We start from the raw sequence: 19,717 nt of genomic DNA on the forward strand, positions 1-19,717 counted from the left end.
ATCTCACCCAGAGGCGTAGCGATGGGGGGGGGGGCAGGGGGGGGACATATGTCCCCGGTCGCCGACCTTAGGGGGCGCCAAAATGGGTTGTAAAAACAAATTAAAATGTCATTTTAGCTGTATTTTTGCAGTTTGAGGGGGGTGCAAATCGAAAAGTTGAGGGGGGGGGGTGCAAATCTAGTTTGAAGGGGGGGGTGCAAATTGAAAATTTGCTCCCGAGGGGGCGCCAAATTGAAAGTTTGCTCCCGAGGGGGCGCCAAATTGAAAGTTTGTCCCCGGGCGCCGGGAAAGGTCGCTACGCCTCTGATCCCACCAGTCCTAACTGTTTATGTAATATCCATAGGCCTACTAACAGATAAAGCTGTCTAGTTTTCCCCGCGTACCCTAATTTTGAAGCTATTAATAAAAACCGCGGAACACTTACTACGCGTTTTCTCTAAATAGAAACTCGATCGCAAAAGCAAAACAAAGAACGGTCTGAATATCTGTATCATCAACCCAATAGATTCAGAATAATAATAATAAATAATAAATGAATTGAAGTGGACAAAAGCGTGTTTAAAAATACAGACAGACAGACTTTTAGTGTGAGATATTTAAGATAAATTATTCTTTCAATTTGAACAGTGAAGCCATACCATTTTATTAACTTATAAATTATCAAAAAGGGTAAATTTATGGACATTATTTTCTAGAAATACACCGTAAAATAAAATATCCTAATATTGGAACCCGGAAGATTAACATTTCAAATACACTATTGTTTTTAAAAAGCTATTATTTTTGTCCTCAACTTACATTTGCAAAAGTATTTGTGTAGTTAGAATCGCTGATGTCTGATTTAAAACCATGCATCAAACCTTCATCTCCGATTTAAATTCAGTTTGACTTCATTTTTATCAGGTCACTCACTCACTTTCTTTTCTTATCAAAACTGTTACTTTACTTAACTTTACAGTCTTTATTAGTAACTCAGTCTTTACTGTTACTGTGTTAGTGACTGTTAGGTTACTGAATACTGAACACTCTCACAGAGACTGTGTTATGCCTAAAAGTAAATAATACTAAATATTAAAAAGTTAACAGATAATAGATACGTTATAGTTTGAGTTATGAGGGCATACACTTTTGACTTTTACAGATTGAGTTTAAGTACTAAAATACTACTAAGTAGTAAGTAGTAGGCCTAAAAGTATTCTAGCTAGCTAGTACACCTAGAGATCTAGATCTAGTAGTTTTAGTAGACAGTCTTAGTCTAGTGGTCTAGTCTAGTAGCTAGTGGCTGTTTCTACCCTAGCCCATTCAGATCTTCTACACTTCTACTTTTTGAACTCAGGACTGTTTGATTTAGCAACCATAAGCTTTACCAGCGCTACCAGTGGTCAACCTTGCCAACCCTCAGCCCCTAATCTAATCTTAGCTAACTCCTAATTCTAGGGATTATTAATCACATTACACTATTGAAATAGCAAACCTGTAGAATACTTTTCCTTTTGCCATAGCAGAGACTTACCCCACAATGACAAAAGGACGGTGTAACTAATCACAACACAAATCACTAGTAATTAACCAATATCGCCTATAAATGTTAAGACACTATCTTTTAAACCTTGGTCTGGCTAGGTCAATGTATTGAGTCAAAATAGTAACTTGATTTTGTGTCTGGCTTTAAAAATGTAGGCCACTTAATATTTTTTTTCTTTTCTTCTGCATGCATTTTATATTATACTCTTTGTTTACAGACAGCAAAGTCCTATCAAGTGTTAGTTAACTTGTGTTACTCTAAGCCAGTTAAAGTTGTCGTCACTTAATTCTTTCCTTAACAAGAAGAGTAGGACAGGTAGTCTGCTAATAAAACAGTAATACACCTTTAAGAAGTCAGAAATGTCCAAAGACATTAAAAAGTACATCAAAGAATTTATAAGAAATGTTGAAACCTTAGAGAATGAGGAAGATACAGAGGGAAATGGCTTTAACAGAGAATATCGGGTAATTTACACTTAAATTCTTTTTGCACACACACAATTTTTAAAATAACTCATTTCAGTGAATAAACTTTAAATACAAATTTTATATTTAAAAAAAAACCAAATCAAATACAGCTCATTTTCTTTCTTATAAATTCAGATGATACATGAAATACAGTTAAAAAATCGGAAAGAAAATGCTTTTACAATGGATGCTGGGAAAAATGAAAATAACGTAAAAAAGAACCGGTATAAAGATATCTTACCTTGTGAGTGGTGTTTTCTTTGTATTCTATCTTAGGATTTGATATATTTTATTTATCTTAGCAAATTTATTCTTTAAAAATATTTACAAATAGAGCTATTTATATCTTGTTCACACTACATTTTTTTTTCTGTTGCTTTTCCTTACTAAAAAAAATCTATATTTAACACATTTATTTAGTATTAGCCATTTACTTACAGCATAACAATCTGATCTATATAATTGGCACTCTAATCACATCACTTTGATCATTCATTTTTTTTTTGCTAGTCGCAAAACAAAATAATAGAATTATTTTGTTTAAAATTTTTCAAAAATAATCTTTCATGCACTTCTCCAATAAATGTCAGATGACGAGCATAGAGTTGTGCTGAGTACTCTGGAAGGTGAAAAAGATTCTGACTACATCAATGCTAGCAAACTAATGGTTAGTTTTCTTTTTTATCAGTGTCATTACTTATATTGTCAGATGTGCCAGAAAGTCTGGTTAACTCTCAATTTTATTTTTATTTATTTTTTATTTCAAAGGGTGTTAAAGGTACAGGTGGCTATATTGCCAGTCAAGGACCACTGGCGACTACAGTTAGTGACTTTTGGAGGATGATTTGGGAAAATAATGTGGAGATTATCTTCATGGCCTGTCGAATTGTTGAACTGGGAAAGGTAAGAAAAGAGTTCATTTCTTATCTTCTGTTTACACCCTAAAGCTGTCACCATTACTTCTAAATACTGTAGATCTAGTTACTATTCTGTTTTGTTGAATGTTGTTTTTTTTTTAATAAAACATGTTGAAATAATTGTTTCCACTACTTCTCATCGCTAAACTGTTGATTTATTTTTAGATCAAGTGCAAACAGTACTGGAATGACGTTGGCAAATCTGAAGAATTCCTGGACATATCTGTTTTTACTGTAAGCTTCTCTGTAGTCATCATGTAATCAACCATTATAAATTACTGTGTAGGTTTTTCAATTTTAAAAAATAAGAAATTGATCCTAATTTTGTTTCTCCTGATGGAAATAGTGGGGTATGGCTAAAATGGAAATATCAATTGTTTTAAAATATGTAACACTTAAAAATTCTTTACAATGTCAATTAAAAAACATTTAATCTTTATGTTATTTTATCATGTAGGAATCTGAAGAAGAAATAGCTTCAGATTTTATTCAACGAAAGTTACATGTAACAAGAGACGGCAAGACCAGACATGTGACCCAGTTTCACTATTCTGGCTGGCCAGATCATGGCATACCTGATGACCCTGCTCATATACGGGACTTAATTGGCATCATGAGGCGCACCAGAGTTAATGATGAAGCCCCACTTCTTGTTCATTGCAGGTGTGTACTTTAAGTAAACCACTGGTCATATGGCATGCCTGCTTAATGCGTTAACAGTCCAAGACTAACTTATGTAACTTTGGTAAATCATACTTAGTTGCAATGTATGAGTATGTCGCTTACTATTGGACTAGTTGTAAAACAATTTTAGACAATGCAGTTCATTCTTAAATTTCCTATTTTTTTCCTGGTTGTATTTCACTCTTTAACAATTTCCCAATTACATCAGTAATAATTTCTTTGTTTCTGTATTGACCAGTGCTGGATGTGGAAGAACTGGTGCTATCATTGCAATTGATTTTGTGTGGACACTACTAGAAGAAGGGGTAAGATTAATTACATTAATTTTCTGCATCTTTAACTGGTTGGAGGGACTTATAGTATTATATAAAAAGCATGTTAAATTCTTGTCAGATAGAAGTTTCAATTAAAAAGTTTAAAAATTATAAAGGAAACGTTGCCAACATTGTCAAAACCATCAGTTATTTTTTGTCTTACCACTTATGTATTTGTATTAAATGAACAGTTTAAATGGAGAGACAATAATTTTTTCAAAATGTTATCAAGTGAAAAATCTTCAGGTTCAGTTTTAATGAATTTATTTCTTAGAAGTTTGATGCCACCTTCAGTTTGTACGAGCTCATCTGCAACTTTAGAGAGCAAAGAATGTCCATAGTTCAAACAGCTGTAAGTTGGTGTTAAAAAATATTTTAAAGCCTTGGAAAAATAGAGATCAGTTAAGTTTTACTATGATTTAGAACTAAAAACACTTGGTCAGCCAAAGATTTGTTTAATTATCCTGCATAAGTTAAAATCTTAGTTTCAACTTGTCTTTAATTAAACTAACATTGGTAGCATTCACTTTGGCTGTCTTTAATAATCCTCAGAAGGGAAATCATTATGTTAACTCACAGTGTGTTTGTTGAAAATCATTGGATACTTTTTGAGGGTTTGAAGTATTAGGGAAGATGTTTCTTTTTATGGATCCCAGATTGATCCCATATTTACATTGTGCTATTACTACTTACATAGCTTTGAAAACAGCATTGACTACACTTGTGTTGTATTCACAATAAAATGTTGTTTTTTTTTGCAGGAACAATATGAACTTGTTAATCAAGTTTTAAAATCTTTATGTGAAGAATGGTTAGGGAAAATGGCTAAACATACTTATGTCAATGTTGAAGTTGCACCGGTAATTATTTTTATTGAGGATTTTTTTTCCATTCAAATTTAGGTTTATGTTTATATGCATGAAAAATATTTATTTACTGATTACTCCAGATTTTTATATAAAATTGCAACACTTCAAACAATTTTGATTTTATGAACTTTCCATTGGTTCTTTTATTACAGGAGTATGATAATGTGAATAATGGTCCACGTAAGTAGTTTTTTTGTAGTTTTTTTTTATTAGCTTGAGAATGTTTATTGGTAATGGGATATACTTTAGCTGGTTCATTTTAGACACTAGCTGTAGATGTTTGCACTTTATGATAGAAATAGAATTTACTTCTCAGCTCCAGAGGAAACCCCATATGAAGAGTTTGAGCCAGGAAAACTCACTGCATCGCCTGACAAGGAAATGCCAAAAGAAGCTTTAACTCTAAGTGCTGCCAACAATAGGTCTTATGAGGAAGTGGTCATACAAGAACAGGTGCCCAGTGAAAATGCACCAGCACCTCCAACACCAAAACACACAACAATCATACAAATTGGCCAAGCCACTAAGACTGAGTCCACGCATGGGACAGGTGGTAAGAATGTGTTCGAAGCTTCTCCTCCTCCTTCTCCCAAGAGCTCTGATCCTGAGATAGATACCCCACCTCTGCTTAAAGCCAGCAATGATGAGAATCACGAGACAAGCTTGACTCCTCCCACTGTTAGCTCTGACCCATCCCACCCTTCAGCAAGCAGCTTGACTCCTCCCAGTGTTAGCTCTGACCCATCCCACCCTTCAGCAAGCAGCTTGACTCCTCCCACTGTTAGCTCTGACCCATCCCACCCCCCAGCAAGCAGCTTGACTCCTCCCAGTGTTAGCTCTGACCCATCCCACCCCCCAGCAAGCAGCTTGACTCCTCCCAGTGTTAGCTCTACCCCATCCCACCCACCAACCGGCATTACCAAAAGTCCAAGTCTTCCATTGAGTAACTCAACCTCTACTGAGAAATCCAGTTCCAATCGTAAATCTTTCACATTACCACAAGACTGTGTCACTAGACTGTAGCTTACCTAATAATCTCATTGGTCTGTTAGAATTGTTATACAATAATATTGTCTGTGTAGATATACTTTAGACCTGTACTTTATCAGATTCATTCAATTATAAAACCAAGTAGAGCTAGTTTCAACTTTTTAAATCTCCAAATATTTCTTGAGCGCATGACATCAGTTGTATTAGGTACTAAAATGTATCTGTAGATTTCTTTATCTTTGCTAAGCCTGCTATTGCTAAGCTTTATTAACAACCAATAGCATATCCTTTTTTTCTAATTAAAATCATGCGAGTACAATAAATTTTTCTTGTAAAAATATCAGCTAAAGTCAAAGGTGGTTTAAATCTAAACAAATTAATAAAAACACTGCAATGTGTTATATATCCAAAATAAAGCAAGAAAAATACCAGTAAGCTTGCTACTGAATAAAATTTAAGTTTTGTTTTAAAGAATTCTTCTGTCTAAAGTTTTTTGCCTTCCTTGCCAATTTTCTGCAAAAGTTGTCATACATGTTTCTTACTCTCAGAGATACATAATATTTAGTATTCAAAAAAAAAAAGAAGGTGAAATATTGAACCCCAGCAAATGAATGAAATTTTACTATTGATTGAATCACCCACGTGTTCCCCACTAGACTTGAAATGTGATAACTTGTCAAATTGTTTCTTGTGTTTGTCAGACCTGGAAACACAATGTTTAAGCATTTATATTAATAGAACATAAAAGATATAAAGGTTTATACAACTTTTTATTTAGATCACAAGCAAGAATTTTTTTGTCCTTGACTTTACACACACATGTAACAATATTTACTTTATCTGGTGATAGTGATTGAAGGATTATTTTTAATTATTTTTAAAATGCAATACAGTTTTTCTATCACCTAAGTTTCTTGCAAATTCATCCCATTTCACTTTGCATTGCATTTCAATTAGTTTCCTTGAAGCTTTGTAATTTTTTTCAAAATTCCATATGCAAGTTTACAAAGTAATAAATGTGTAAAGATGCAACATTTTTTGTTACAAGTGTAGTCAATGTACTATAACTGATCAGGATGTTAATGCATGATTCATGGTGGAAATTCTTTTTGATAACCTCATATGAACAACTTACAGTACTTAAAGGCTTTATCTTGATATTGTCTCATTGTATTCAAACTTGGATGTATCTTAACTAGAGGTGCTAATTGCTTGTAGAAAATGGTTGGTCTGGGTTGTTCCTATTACTCTATTTAATACTATTGATATTTTTGTATGAAGATATTTATCAACCTTTTGTATACATATGTTGAAGTTTTATATTACTGATAGATCGACTCTTCTCCTCAGTTGTCTAATTCATTTGTATCCAGATTTTTTTTAAAAATCTCATTTTTATTGATTGTGTTCTCTCAAAACAGGCGTCAAATGTTTACTTGAATAGTTGTATTAGAGTTGTTTTGGTTTACTTTATACAAGTTAGTACAACTCTTTTAAGCTTACACTTTTGCTAGTCAAGTTTTTTCTGTACATTTTTCTCATAGGTCACTCTATTGCTTTCTACAAATTTGTGTAAAAACAATTCATTTCTAATATTCAAGATTGTCTTGTCCGACGTTTTACTAATTTTAAAATATGCATTTTATTTTTGTTTTCTAAGTGGTTTTTTTTCTCCATCAAGCTTGACAAATACCTGCTATGGAAGGCCATAGAATTTCTTTGAAAAAATCAATGATTTACTTAACATTACAAAAACATTGGAAGTTAAAGACATTTGAAGTGATGTAGGTTTGAAAGCAATAATTTTAAAATGTATTTAAAAGGTCACATTAATTCTTCAGAAAAAGGCATTGAATGGTTAGTTTGATCTGTAATATGTTGTCTGTAGCAAAAATGTATTGCTTGGATTAAGAAACAGCACTTGATTTTGTAACCTTGAGATGATTTCTTAGTATCTGAGATTTTAAGATGTCAATGTGTTACACTACTTTCTTAAACTTTGTGTACTTGATGCCAGCTTTTGATTACATGTTGAATTTTGTGCAATACCATTTTTTGTTGAGTTGATAACTTGATGGTTATGATATAATGCAGGTAGGGTCTTGTTGTAAAGCCAACTAACATAATCACTGCATGTTCCAGCCCACCTTTTGAAAGGTTTAAATTAACACACAATTGTTTACGTAAAATGTGAAAATTTATTGCTATTGATTTTAAGGATGTTATGTGTATAATGATGTGTGGGTATTCAACCTGAGTTGTGTGTTGGTGTGTAGTTTGTTAAATTACTTGCAAGATGGCAACGTGTTTTCAAATGTTAAATTACTTGCAAGATGGCAACGTGTTTTAAATTAAACGCAGATTGTTGTGTGTACTTTAAATTTTAAAAAACAACTAGGTATTGTAACCATACCAATTTGTCTTTGCTTACTTACACTTTAGCTCTGATCAAATACAAAAAATCAAAATCCACTTCATTACAAATAAAACTGCCATTATAAAAAAGCATAATTTATTTATTATTTTAAAAAATTGCTTATGAAATTCATTCCAGTAGCTCAGAAATTTTTTCAAAGCCAACATTCTGACAGGTTTGGATTGTTGTGATCCCATTGGCTCAATTTTTCCCCTTTATTTTCATTGTGATTGTAATAATGGCTGGAACGCTTTCAATACCTTCCGCATATCATATAAAATCTACCTATTGTTTTTATATCTTCAACTTGTCATTAATTCAAATATTTTGTTTTTTAACAGTTTATGTTAGTTTATGTAGTTTACTCTATTGTTGTAAATCAGTCATCTTAATTTGTATCAGTTCAAATATTCAACTGAATGCTATTTAACGGCAGAACTTTTCAAGCCTTGAAGGTTTCTCATGATGCAGCTTGTGTGTTATCAATGTTAGTCAAAAGATCTCTAGAAGGGAGAGCACTCCTTAAAAACAGGATCAAATCTTACACTGTTAACATTTATCCTCCCTAGTACATCACGAGATAAATGTTGTTACTGCTAAAAATAATATTCAGATTTCTGGTCATTTTGTTTTCTTAAATCAAACTTTTATCTTACTTATATTTATAATCAAGGATAAAATATTTGCTCTTAATTGTTTTTTTGTAATCAGTTATTGTTTTAGATAATGTAAATATATAAATATTTAATCAACATGATAAAATTATAGAGCTCAGTTGTATCATAGCTTCTGTTCTTAACTGTTACATGGTGCTTCAAATACTCAGGAAAACTTGAGAAAAAAGCAAAACTGTGTCACCTAAACAATTAACTTTTCTAAAGGGAGAGTTCTCCAGATATGTTACTATAGAGTATATGACTAGAAGATTTAACACTGTAAAATTAGGTAGTTGGTCATAAATTGTTTTTATCTCAATTCAGACATGAAAAAGTTGTTTTATATTCTTTTTTCTATATTTTATAGAACTTTTAGAATTGAAATGCTCTCTTTTAATTCAGTGCTTCATATTGAGATTTGGTGTGGTCAAGACCTCCCCTTACTATTTTAGTTATTCTGAAATCCTGACCATATTTTTTATTTTCAAGCCTATTAAGGCAGAAATCCAATTAGCTTAATTCCCATTTTTATTCTCACCCTTTTATCATTTCCATTTCTTTTTAGAATGTTAAAAAGAATCTAATAGTTAAGATGCTTTTTAGTGAATTTTGTTGATAAAAGAATTCTGCTGCATTTTCCAAGCTGCAAATTCTGACAGAGATTACAAACTAGATTATTTTAAAGGAAAAAAGTAATTTTGGCAAGATAAAAACATAGTTCAATAGGATAATGTTGAGACTTTTTACTCTAGAGCAAATAAACTTGTAAGGGGTGTTCTGTTCTATTGATCTATGGCCATATGACAAGAGTAAAATAGTTTAGATCTAGTGTAATAATTAGTTTTATTTAATTGAAAAAGCATTCGCTGGTTGGTTTGGTGCTGTTTTTAACATTGTGTGTCCTAATCAATTGTAACTTCACTCACTTTTGTATATTGAAATAGAGAATAAATTTTTTTCATTGTTATCCTTGACTCTTTTAGTTATTTCTTACTTTTTGAGTTCTTTGTTGCAATTAGCATTTCACATGAAGGATTCATACAACATTGCACAAAAGCTTCTTGTGATTTCTGAGCTTGTTTGCTGACAGCAAATGTCTGAACTCTGACAGGATGCCAATTATTTCCTTGGTATACTTGAAAAATATGCTCACTCTTGTTATTACTTTTGAAATTAGTTTTATGTTTTGTACTGATACCAAAAATACATTTCAGGTATGCTAAGATTTTATATGGTAATACAAACCAAATGGTCCATTTTTTAAACAATTTTCTGCCGAGTAGCCAGCTTGACTTTCTGTTTTGTATCTACTCTGCGTTTGGTTTTAAAACTAAACTTTTTGTGTTTCCTATACCCCATACTCGCATTTGTAATACTTAGCATTAGCAGTGTAGCAATTCTAGAGTTTAAAATAACCAATACTCAGCTCAAGGTATAGCCTCTAACTTTTCTTGCTGAACCTACTGTCACAATGTAAATTGTTATAAATATTTGAACTTTTATTTAAAATGTGACAGGACAAAAGCCACCGCCTAACCCGAAACCCTCATCAGTTCCACCTTCAGTTGTTGGACCGCTTGGGGATGTCTATACTGCGGTCAAAGTCACTGGACGTAGTTTACGTAAAGATTCTGACACCTCAGTTGATGAAGCAGTAAAGAAAGTCTTTCCTGAACCCAGACGTAGTGCTAGCATTGTCTCTGCCGATCCAAAAATCCCACTTAAAAGAAATATCTCAAATGAAGCCACAAGAGAACAAGGAGATACAAGTCACTACTCGCAGATAGAGATCACAAAGAAGGACAGACGTTACTCAGTTGGAAGCAAATCAACTGTGGTGAGTATTAACACTTTGGGGGGGGGGGGGGGGTTTAGGGTTGATAGTTGAAAAAAAAGAACATATTTTTAAAAGGCAAGTTTTATGTAAATTTCATCTTGCTGTTTCTTTACGTTAATTCAATTTGTTTTTCAGCTGAATGGAAAGATTCCAGGTAAAAATTTACAAAAATATATTTTTTTAATCCCTCAACATATTTGCTTTTTTCATAATTGACTGTATCTCAGTCTTTACTGTAACACATCTCTACAGCATTTTAGTTTTTACTTCAGTACCATACATTTTAAATTTACGCATTTCTTTAAAATTGACAAAAATAAATGCTATCATTTTAAAGTAGACTGAGTTTAAAATATGAACAAATTAGCAGGTTTCAGTTTAAACATTTTTTGAAACCAGCCCAAAATGTCACATTGTCCTTAAAGTTTCTTGTTGCCCTGTAAAAAATCTATAAATAATTTTCAGGATTTCATGAGCGACTGCCTAAAGTACAAGGTCCAGTGTCTTTCCCAGCAGCATGGTATCATTAGGACCCTGTTGGTGATTTATGACCATATTGGTGATTGTTTGACCAAACTGACCACATGAGTAACTTCATGACAATCTTGCAGCACCTACTGATAAAAGGAATGTTGTTTCCAAATCATCATGTCTTCCATTTTAAAGAAAAACAAATTCAGCAAATTGGCCAATTCCTATTTATTGATTGCAATGTAGATATGGGTGGTTTGTCTAAGTTGGGTTTTTTTTTGGCTCTGTTTACAGGCGGTAAACAGCCAAAAATGTATTTAAATTTATGTTACAAATTGTACTGTGATCAAATGTAATTATCTTGAATTAAATAATTTTTAAAATTGTAATGGATTGGAAATAAACTATTAAAATTAAACTCGTGATAATTTTTTTTTTAATCTTTCATAATTTTGTAAGCAGTGCCAATACTTAAACACAGCATGGTATGTCTTCTGATTTTATGTATTCCAGATTTTCTACCTCATTTTATTGCACAACCTTTATTAATTAGCTTGACTGCATTTGGTCACTGAAAAAAGTTTATTTTCCTTTAAAAAATAAGTTTTATAATAAAATGGTTTTTAAAATGAAGTACAACAAGGATACGGATGGCAAACAAATCCCTTTAACATAAACAATCAAACAATGTTTTTAGCTGCATCCACACCACAATAGGAGAAACATTTGGAGAATTCAGACTAGCATGCAGTACAAGCTAATTTAACATGGTCCCTAATAAAATATCCTTAATAATGTTATTATTCTTGTACAAAAAACGTTATTGGATAAAAGTTCCACTCAGAAAGAGTATTTAATGGTTTAGAAAAGCAGGGTGAAAAGTTTGTATCATGAATTGTTTTTAAAGAGGGGGGGGGGGGGGAATAATTTAGAGACATCCATTAACCTTTTCAAGGAAGGAATTTTCAAATTTTCACATGCAATTATGCTTAAAGTATATGGTGACTAAGACACAGGTTCACTGTCATACTCATCTCTTTTTTTTACTTGTGTTGTTTCTAACATAATAATAGTCTAGGCCTACTCTTAAATTAGATTGATTTTTTTTTTAATTAAAGAGCACAGTTTTATTATGATGGCTTGAGTCACTCAGCTATGAGGAGACTTAATACAATGCTCACGAATACATTACTTATACAAATTAAAACTATTAAAAGAAGTAATTAGCCCATCAAAGTCAAAAATACGTAAAGTTGATATTCTTAAATTAAGTTGGGGTGTTGTTATATCTTGAATGTATTGATATTGTGGTATAAGCCTAGCTTATTGAGGATCAAAATATCTGATACTGATAGCCACCCCTAGATTCCCATTAGCTATTTCATACTCTAATTTGTTACAATAATGTCAACCTACCCAATTAGGACTTATGGGGCAAAATCAAACAAATTTTAAAAAATGGTTTCAAAAACAACATAAGAAAAAAGCTTTATTGTGTTTAGTTTTAATGTTAAGGTGGTAACTAATTGGTCAATACTATCATAGCATACTGGTGAAAAATAATCCCAGGTAGCATGTCTTAGATGACACTATTAATGACAGTCCATCAAATCTAGTGGCCTGTCTGTCACTACATTCACAGATGGTTTTGTAACAAGTCATGAACAAGACAAGACATTTGAATAATTTCAATTTATTAGTTAGTCATCCACGTCAGACATAAATCCACGTGCAGGTTGCGCCAGTAACAGCTACATCGTGACTATAAAGCTGAACAAATTTGCCAAACAAAATTAGAAGAAACAAAAATTTGCCTTAAAAAAATAGCTAATCATAAAATCAGATATTTGAATAAAGTAGAAAAAGTGTGGCATATCTGATCACTGCATTTTCTCTAATGAGTTTTACAAGGTTTCAACTCAAATTCTAGATCCAGCCCTAACTGTTACTTCCTCATATCAAATAAACTTAGCGTGGAATAATGACCATGTGACCCTGGACCTGAATGAAAACATAGAGAAAATGCAGTGTTGTGTGATGAAGGAACAAACAAAACTATCTTACACCAATCACAATGGTGGTCTAATGCTGCAGTGTGGTTGTCAGTAGATGGGATCCAACTCAAATCTTTCTCTCCATGCTTTGAGATTATCAGGCCTTTATTTTTTTTTAGGTATTCACAATCAAATGATACTTGAGCATTGATGTTTGGAGGGGAGTTGACAACAGATACAAGCACATGGAACATAAAGCAGAGCAAACACCTGGTGTGGAAACCATTGCTTGAGCAATTGGAAACATACAATATTAAGTCATCACACACATACATCATTACTAGAATCTGCTTGGTCATCCAATTTGAAATAATTTTTTTCTGTCCAGTCATTGATTGCTAGTAGAAAAATGGCTTCTCTAATGGAAGACCACTACATTCAAGAGATCTAACCTGCCAATGCCAAAACACCTGACTAGTTTTGATTTGATTGGATGGAATCTTAAATAACTATACAAATAATATTGAAAAAAAAAAGAACGGGAATATTTGGAATATGACTGTTAGTATGACTGGAGGGAATAATAATAGCATGCTGGTGCTACTGGAGGGAAATCAATTTTACGGGACTAACAAATAAGACAGAGGTAGACAGAAAACACATCATTTTAGTATTACAATACTCTTCAATACATTAAGTGGAGCATTGACAAATGTACCTGGGTCAAGATTGTGCTATTTTTCACAAATTGTATTTTGCCCTAGCTGATGTTTTAAATTCATATATATTATATCATTGTAAACAAAATGACTGTCATTGGGAAGAATACACAGGCATGTCTTTCAATGTCAATCTTTTACTGCCAAACTTTCTCACAAGATCATTTTCGCTATACAACTTTGGAATCTTACCCAAACTTATTCTATTTATAGAACTACATTATTTTATAGTGAATACTAAATCATTTCCTAGTTTCATCGCAAATCAGTGATGTTTGTCTTCTTGCCAAATATGGAAACTAACTGTGTCTCATAGTGATCTATATTTCTCTTCATGATGTCCATACAGGGTCCCATTAGTCGCTCAAATGCGTGGACATCCAACACTGTCAAACATAAAAAAGATAGTTCATTTCAATTAGGCCTACTGCTTAGTTGTGTAATGATGTTGATAAAGTAGGAACTGACAAAGTATAAAGTATGTCAAACATTTCTAAAAATAGAATGTTAGAAATATGATTTGGTATCAATAAGAAATTTTATGAATGATAATGTTTATAAATTAGTACATTATTTATATTATCAAAAATCTGTTTCGTACTTTATATAACTTAATATTGCCAATATGTTGAGTTTAGAAATTAAAAAGATGGACTTTCCCTAATTAAGTGAGAGCACCTCATGGATAGGATCATTAGGGATCATGCACATTTTATAACAACTGAGGACAACTTTTTTAACCACCATAGCTATTAATGACCAGTCCTACCCTGAGATTAAACTAGATATCCAGATATATACCCCCCCTCCTTCCTTTCAAAAGGACAATGGAAAAACAACAAAAATGGGAGAAGGATATATGTTAAATAAAAGACCTGGTAATAGTTTTGATGCACACATTTTAAAATTAATTTGACCTTAAGTTATGCAAGTCTTTAGGAAATAAAGGAAGCAGGTAAGTAGAGAGCAAGTGAAGCCAACACTAACTGACTGCATTATAGAAAAGTAAAGGAAATGTTTACCTGCACACTTCACAGTTCCAATGGCATATACAGAGGCTGCACGAGGCTTATTAGTCACCAATGCCAATTCTGAAAATACAAAAAACACATGCATTCATGAAGGATAAAATTATTTATAGCTTGGAAATCTTGCAACGGTCAAACATTGATAGTGAATCATCCAACTGATTGTCAGAATTTAAAATGTGATGTATTTTTCATACCTCCAAAATATCCTCCAGGGCCTAGTTTGTTGATTTCAATTTCTTCTGTAGCAGATGGATCAGCCTGAGGTTGAAACAAATTTTTTCATCCATGATACGCACATTAGTATTATTTGAATGACTTGGTTAATCTTTTCTACCTTACTCAAACAATGTGAAAACTAGATTACAATTAATGACAAGAGTGTGTTGTAACTGAAATTAACTGGAATCTCCCAATGTCTAGGTCTAAAGTTAGTCTAGCACACTAGCTGTAAAGATGTATAGAAAACTTCACTGGCTAGCTAAACATATATGCCCTGACTAAGTTCACGGAACTGAGATATGCTCACGATTGCTGACACATAGTCAGGCATGGATGAAATCGCAAAGTATATAGTTCATAAGTTATAACTAAAATATAAATAAATAGATAAGTCGTTATTGAATTTCCCATGATGCTTTTTCCCTAATTAAATCTGCTTTCACTTTAATACAAATTAAAATAAGATAAATGGTTAACTTATTACTGGAGCTGCTAAACTAAAAGCAAAAATAATGTGTATTATGATAACTGTTAGTGTGGCTAATAGTTAGAACTGAAAAAAGAAATCTAGAACAAAAAAAATATGAAAGATTTCAAACATAGGGTAAATATTTTCCCATTAGTAGTGGATCATGTCTAATGCAATCAATCAAGAGGCTAGCATTACATCAAGAAACTGATATTGTAGCATTTCAAATATATGAACTTCATTTATAAAAGAGTGATTGCTGTCAACATGCAACATTTCAGTTGTTTGAATAAGATAAGAATGTGTTTAGAGAAACTAGACTAACATTCACTGCTGCTACTAACATACACACAAACACACATCTCTAGTTGGTTATCCTCACAGTCCAGACATTCTCTGGTGCTAATTGTATCATTGTTGTATCAGATCACACAGCAAGCACTAAGATTATCCTCACAGTCCAGACTAACATTCTCTGGTGCTAATTGTATCATTGTTGTATCAGATCACACAGCAAGCACTAAGATTATCCTCACAGTCCAGACTAACATTCTCTGGTGCTAATTGTATCATTGTTGTATCAGATCACACAACAAGCACTCAAAGATTATCCTCACAGTCCAGACATTCTCTGGTGCTAATTGTATCATTGTTGTATCAGATCACACAATAAGCACTCTAAGATTATCCTCACAGTCCAGACATTCTCTGGTGCTAATTGTATCATTGTTGTATCTCAATCACTCAAAGATTATCCTCACAGTCCAGACTAACATTCTCTGGTGCTAATTGTATCATTGTTGTATCTCAATCACTCAAAGATTATCCTCACAGTCCAGACTAACATTCTCTGGTGCTAATTGTATCATTGTTGTATCTCAATCACTCAAAGATTATCCTCACAGTCCAGACTAACATTCTCTGGTGCTAATTGTATCATTGTTGTATCACAGCAAGCACTCAGATTATTTTCACAGACCTACCCTAAACATTCCACTATAGTACTGTCTCAGAATCTACTAAAAAGCAAACTCAAATAGAAAAACAGAATGCAAAAATAGGCAAACAAAAAAAAATATCAACTCTATTAATAATCTTACCCCTTTGCCCTGAAATAGAAAGATAGGAAATTACATCACAACTAAAACAATAATGTGAAATATTATCAGCATCCAATGGACAAACAGTTTTACAAAACCATTTTTTTTTTTACAAATAAGTATATTAAAATTATTATGTGTAATTTTAACACAATAACAGGAAAATAAAAATTGAACGAAAATTCAACTCCAATTCATGATCTTACCCCTTTGTTCTGAAACAAGAGATTTGAAATTTCTTTACTCAAAAGGTAATATAGCAAGAAAAGCGTTTGTCCAATAGGCATAAATTATGATAAATAGTGTTCATTTTAAAAGTTGTCAGTGCTACTAAAAAAAGTTTGCTAAATGGTGCCAGTATGACAGTGTAAGCAAATACAAAGGTCAATTAAAATTACAGGTCAAATAAATAGATACATTTCCACAGACTAAAAACAGATTTGTTGTTCTTTTTTCTAACAGCATGTCCTTAGTTCACAATGTGTGTGGGAGGGTTGGATTTCATCCATTCATTACTTTAAAGGGAGAAGAATTGTTAAAATATGCAAGCAGCAGGATTAGGGGATAGTTCAATAGCCAAAAAACAATGCACAGAGCTTAAGAATAAACTGTCATTAACTTGAGTATAGAACAATTACAATAACATGTTTATTTAAACCATTTAAAAAAAAACTCAAATCAAGTATTCAGTGTTCAATGATTGGATCAGAACAAATCCATGTCACTTGGGGGAAACAAACTAATTTGTTGGTGGGCCTACAAACAGTGGAATAACCAATAAATGGAACACTACATTTTACTTAAAGAGGTACAAAAAAGAAATAGTTCGGAATAACACAAACAAAAATATTATGAGTAATTACTAATAGCTTTCATTCAAAGTGTAAACCTGAGTGTGCCAAAGAAAATCTCAAAATGTATTTTTTTAAAACATGTATCCCAAGTGTAAATCTAGAGATATATTTTTAAAAAACATGTATCCCAAGTGGAAATCTAGAGATATATTTTAAAAAAACATGTATCCCAAGTGGAAATCTAGAGATATATTTTTAAAAAACATGTATCCCAAGTGGAAATCTAGAGATGAATCCAAGAATATTTATACCAAGTGGAAATCTAGAAATGAATTAAAAAATATTTATAATCAAGTGGAAATCTAGAAATGAATCCAAAACCTTTTATACCAGGTGAAGAATCTAGAAATGTAACCAACAGCTCACCCCGATGAAACTCAAGAAATGCTAAATTGTCTTGTTTCTAGCCATATCAACGACAGACCTTTCTTGGGGAAATCTGCAGTCATGATTAGCAGAATGTTGCTAACTTTAGACATGACTGAGTGCCAGAGCCTATTGGCACACAGGTTGAAGGATAATAGTTTCTTTTGCATGTTTAGCTAAAATAATACAACAAAGAAAGCTTTGTTTAATAGCAAATTATAAAATTTGTCTTTACAAAACTAGTCAAGTGATATTGCGGTAAAAACATATAGTAGGACATCAAATAAAAAATTCAATGATAAAAAGTTTGTTGTAGGCCTGTATCATTAAAAAAGTAGTTTTGGAATAAACTTATGTATTTATTTTTAATTTCTGTAACAGATGATGTGGTTTAGAAATACTGAATCATTATTTGATAAAGTATATTTTCAAGTAGATGTTTTTTTAAAGATGTGATATAGCTAAGTGGGGTCTGTCAAACTGTGTACAGTAAAGATAAGCTATCACCTCGTTTGGTTTACAACAATCATTGAAAAGACATGCACTTTGTTACAGCACAATAGTGAGGTCACAGGGCAGAGAACAGCCTTGACCTTTCTTACCTTATTGAGCATGGCAATTCTGACTTGACCTTCCTCCACAAAATACATGCAATCAGCTTTATCCCCCTGTGGAAATAACCACCAAGAACATCAGCACTGGTCAACACAGCAAATTGAGCTACAGCATAAAGTCAGGTAAACATTTGATTTATTGCAATGGTAACAAAATAACATACCACTAAACAAGGTGGCTACATTTGTCATCTAGTGAACTATACTTCTTTATATGGCCAAGACTGTATGTGTAGTTGTTAGTTCACCCTAAAATCTTGTTATCTGTATTTTATCCTACATAACTAAGTGTGCATGTGTTGCTAGCCTAACCTCAGACATAAAGAATAAATGCTGTTGCTAGATGAAATAAAAGAACTTTTCTACACAAGATGTGTCCTCCTGGTGGCCTCTAATGAAGGCAGGACACAGCAACATCATGGTGCCATTTGTTTACCTGATTAATGATCCTCTCGCCATCAGAGAACTGCTGGGAAGTCAGAGCATCACACACATTCATACGTTCATACATCTGCAATGGGAAATGGTGCTCATTAGTAGTTTTACTCAATAGGAAACAAGGTGCTAAATTTCAAGTTTAAAGAATAACTTTCAAGAGCAATGGTGATAAGTATACAGGAATTGAAGGGTTTTTACTGTGCAAATGATATATACCATATTCAATTATCCTTTTATTTGTTTGATAGCCACTGGGATAGAGAACAATCCATGTTTTAGCTACAGGGACTGAGAGTGTGTACAGTCAATGTTTTAGCTACAGGGACTGAGAGTGTCAGGTCCATGTTTTACATACAGGGACTGAGAGTGGGTTACATCCATGTTTTAACAACAGGGACTGAGAGTGTCAAGTCCATGTATTAACTACAGGGACTGAGAGTGTCAAGTCCATGTATTAACTACAGGGACTGAGAGTGTCAAGTCCATGTATTAACTACAGGGACTGAGAGTGTCAAGTCCATGTTTTAACTACAGGGACTGAGAGTGTCAAGTCCATGTTTTAACTACAGGGACTGAGAGTGTCAAGTCCATGTATTAACTACAGGGACTGAGAGTGTCAAGTCCATGTTTTAGCTACAGGGACTGAGAGTGTCAAGTCCATGTTTTAGCTACTGGGGCTGAAATAGTGATTATGTACACCACCACCCCCCCCCCCCCCGACACATCTGAACTGTGACCGTTGTTGCTTTATAACACAGTCCCAACAC

The 19,717-nt window shown here is 32.9% G+C and overlaps 2 protein-coding genes across 8 annotated transcripts in view; one reads left to right on the forward strand and one right to left on the reverse strand.

Annotated features, from left to right (window-relative positions):
- The first annotated feature begins 457 nt into the window (after window positions 1-457).
- LOC131944676 (tyrosine-protein phosphatase non-receptor type 12) lies at window positions 458-11,576 on the forward strand. 4 transcript variants are annotated; one of them, XM_059305452.1, is made up of 15 exons: window positions 458-587; window positions 1,743-1,989; window positions 2,128-2,236; window positions 2,583-2,659; window positions 2,761-2,895; window positions 3,075-3,143; window positions 3,367-3,572; window positions 3,832-3,898; window positions 4,182-4,259; window positions 4,669-4,767; window positions 4,929-4,956; window positions 5,093-5,329; window positions 10,356-10,675; window positions 10,811-10,829; window positions 11,141-11,576. In XM_059305452.1, the coding sequence occupies exons 2-15, from the start codon at window positions 1,885-1,887 to the stop codon at window positions 11,203-11,205; spliced, it is 1,614 nt and encodes a 537-aa protein (XP_059161435.1). In that variant the 5' UTR covers window positions 458-587; window positions 1,743-1,884; the 3' UTR covers window positions 11,206-11,576. The 4 variants fall into 4 exon arrangements, with proteins under 4 accessions (XP_059161435.1, XP_059161437.1, XP_059161432.1 ...); XM_059305454.1 differs by having other exon boundaries at window positions 464-669; XM_059305449.1 differs by lacking the exon at window positions 458-587 and adding an exon at window positions 700-903.
- Window positions 11,577-12,823: 1,247 nt separating this feature from the next.
- Window positions 12,824-19,717, reverse strand: part of LOC131944677 (cAMP-dependent protein kinase type II regulatory subunit) — a 41,946-nt gene continuing 35,052 nt past the window's right edge. For 3 of the 4 annotated variants that reach the window (XM_059305458.1, XM_059305457.1, XM_059305455.1), the window contains 5 exons: window positions 18,949-19,023; window positions 18,501-18,566; window positions 15,085-15,148; window positions 14,882-14,950; window positions 12,824-14,245 (listed from right to left, as the gene is read on the reverse strand). In XM_059305458.1, coding sequence (XP_059161441.1) covers window positions 14,115-14,245; window positions 14,882-14,950; window positions 15,085-15,148; window positions 18,501-18,566; window positions 18,949-19,023 — 405 coding nt within the window. In that variant the 3' untranslated portion in view covers window positions 12,824-14,114. Of the gene's footprint in view, window positions 14,246-14,881; window positions 14,951-15,084; window positions 15,149-16,907; window positions 18,075-18,500; window positions 18,567-18,948; window positions 19,024-19,717 lie in introns of those variants that run through there. The other variant, XM_059305456.1, reaches the window with a different exon arrangement.

Source organism: Physella acuta, unplaced genomic scaffold, assembly GCF_028476545.2.
Source record: "Physella acuta isolate Inbredline_101_S28 unplaced genomic scaffold, ASM2847654v3 ptg000502l, whole genome shotgun sequence".
NCBI lineage: Eukaryota > Metazoa > Mollusca > Gastropoda > Physidae > Physella > Physella acuta.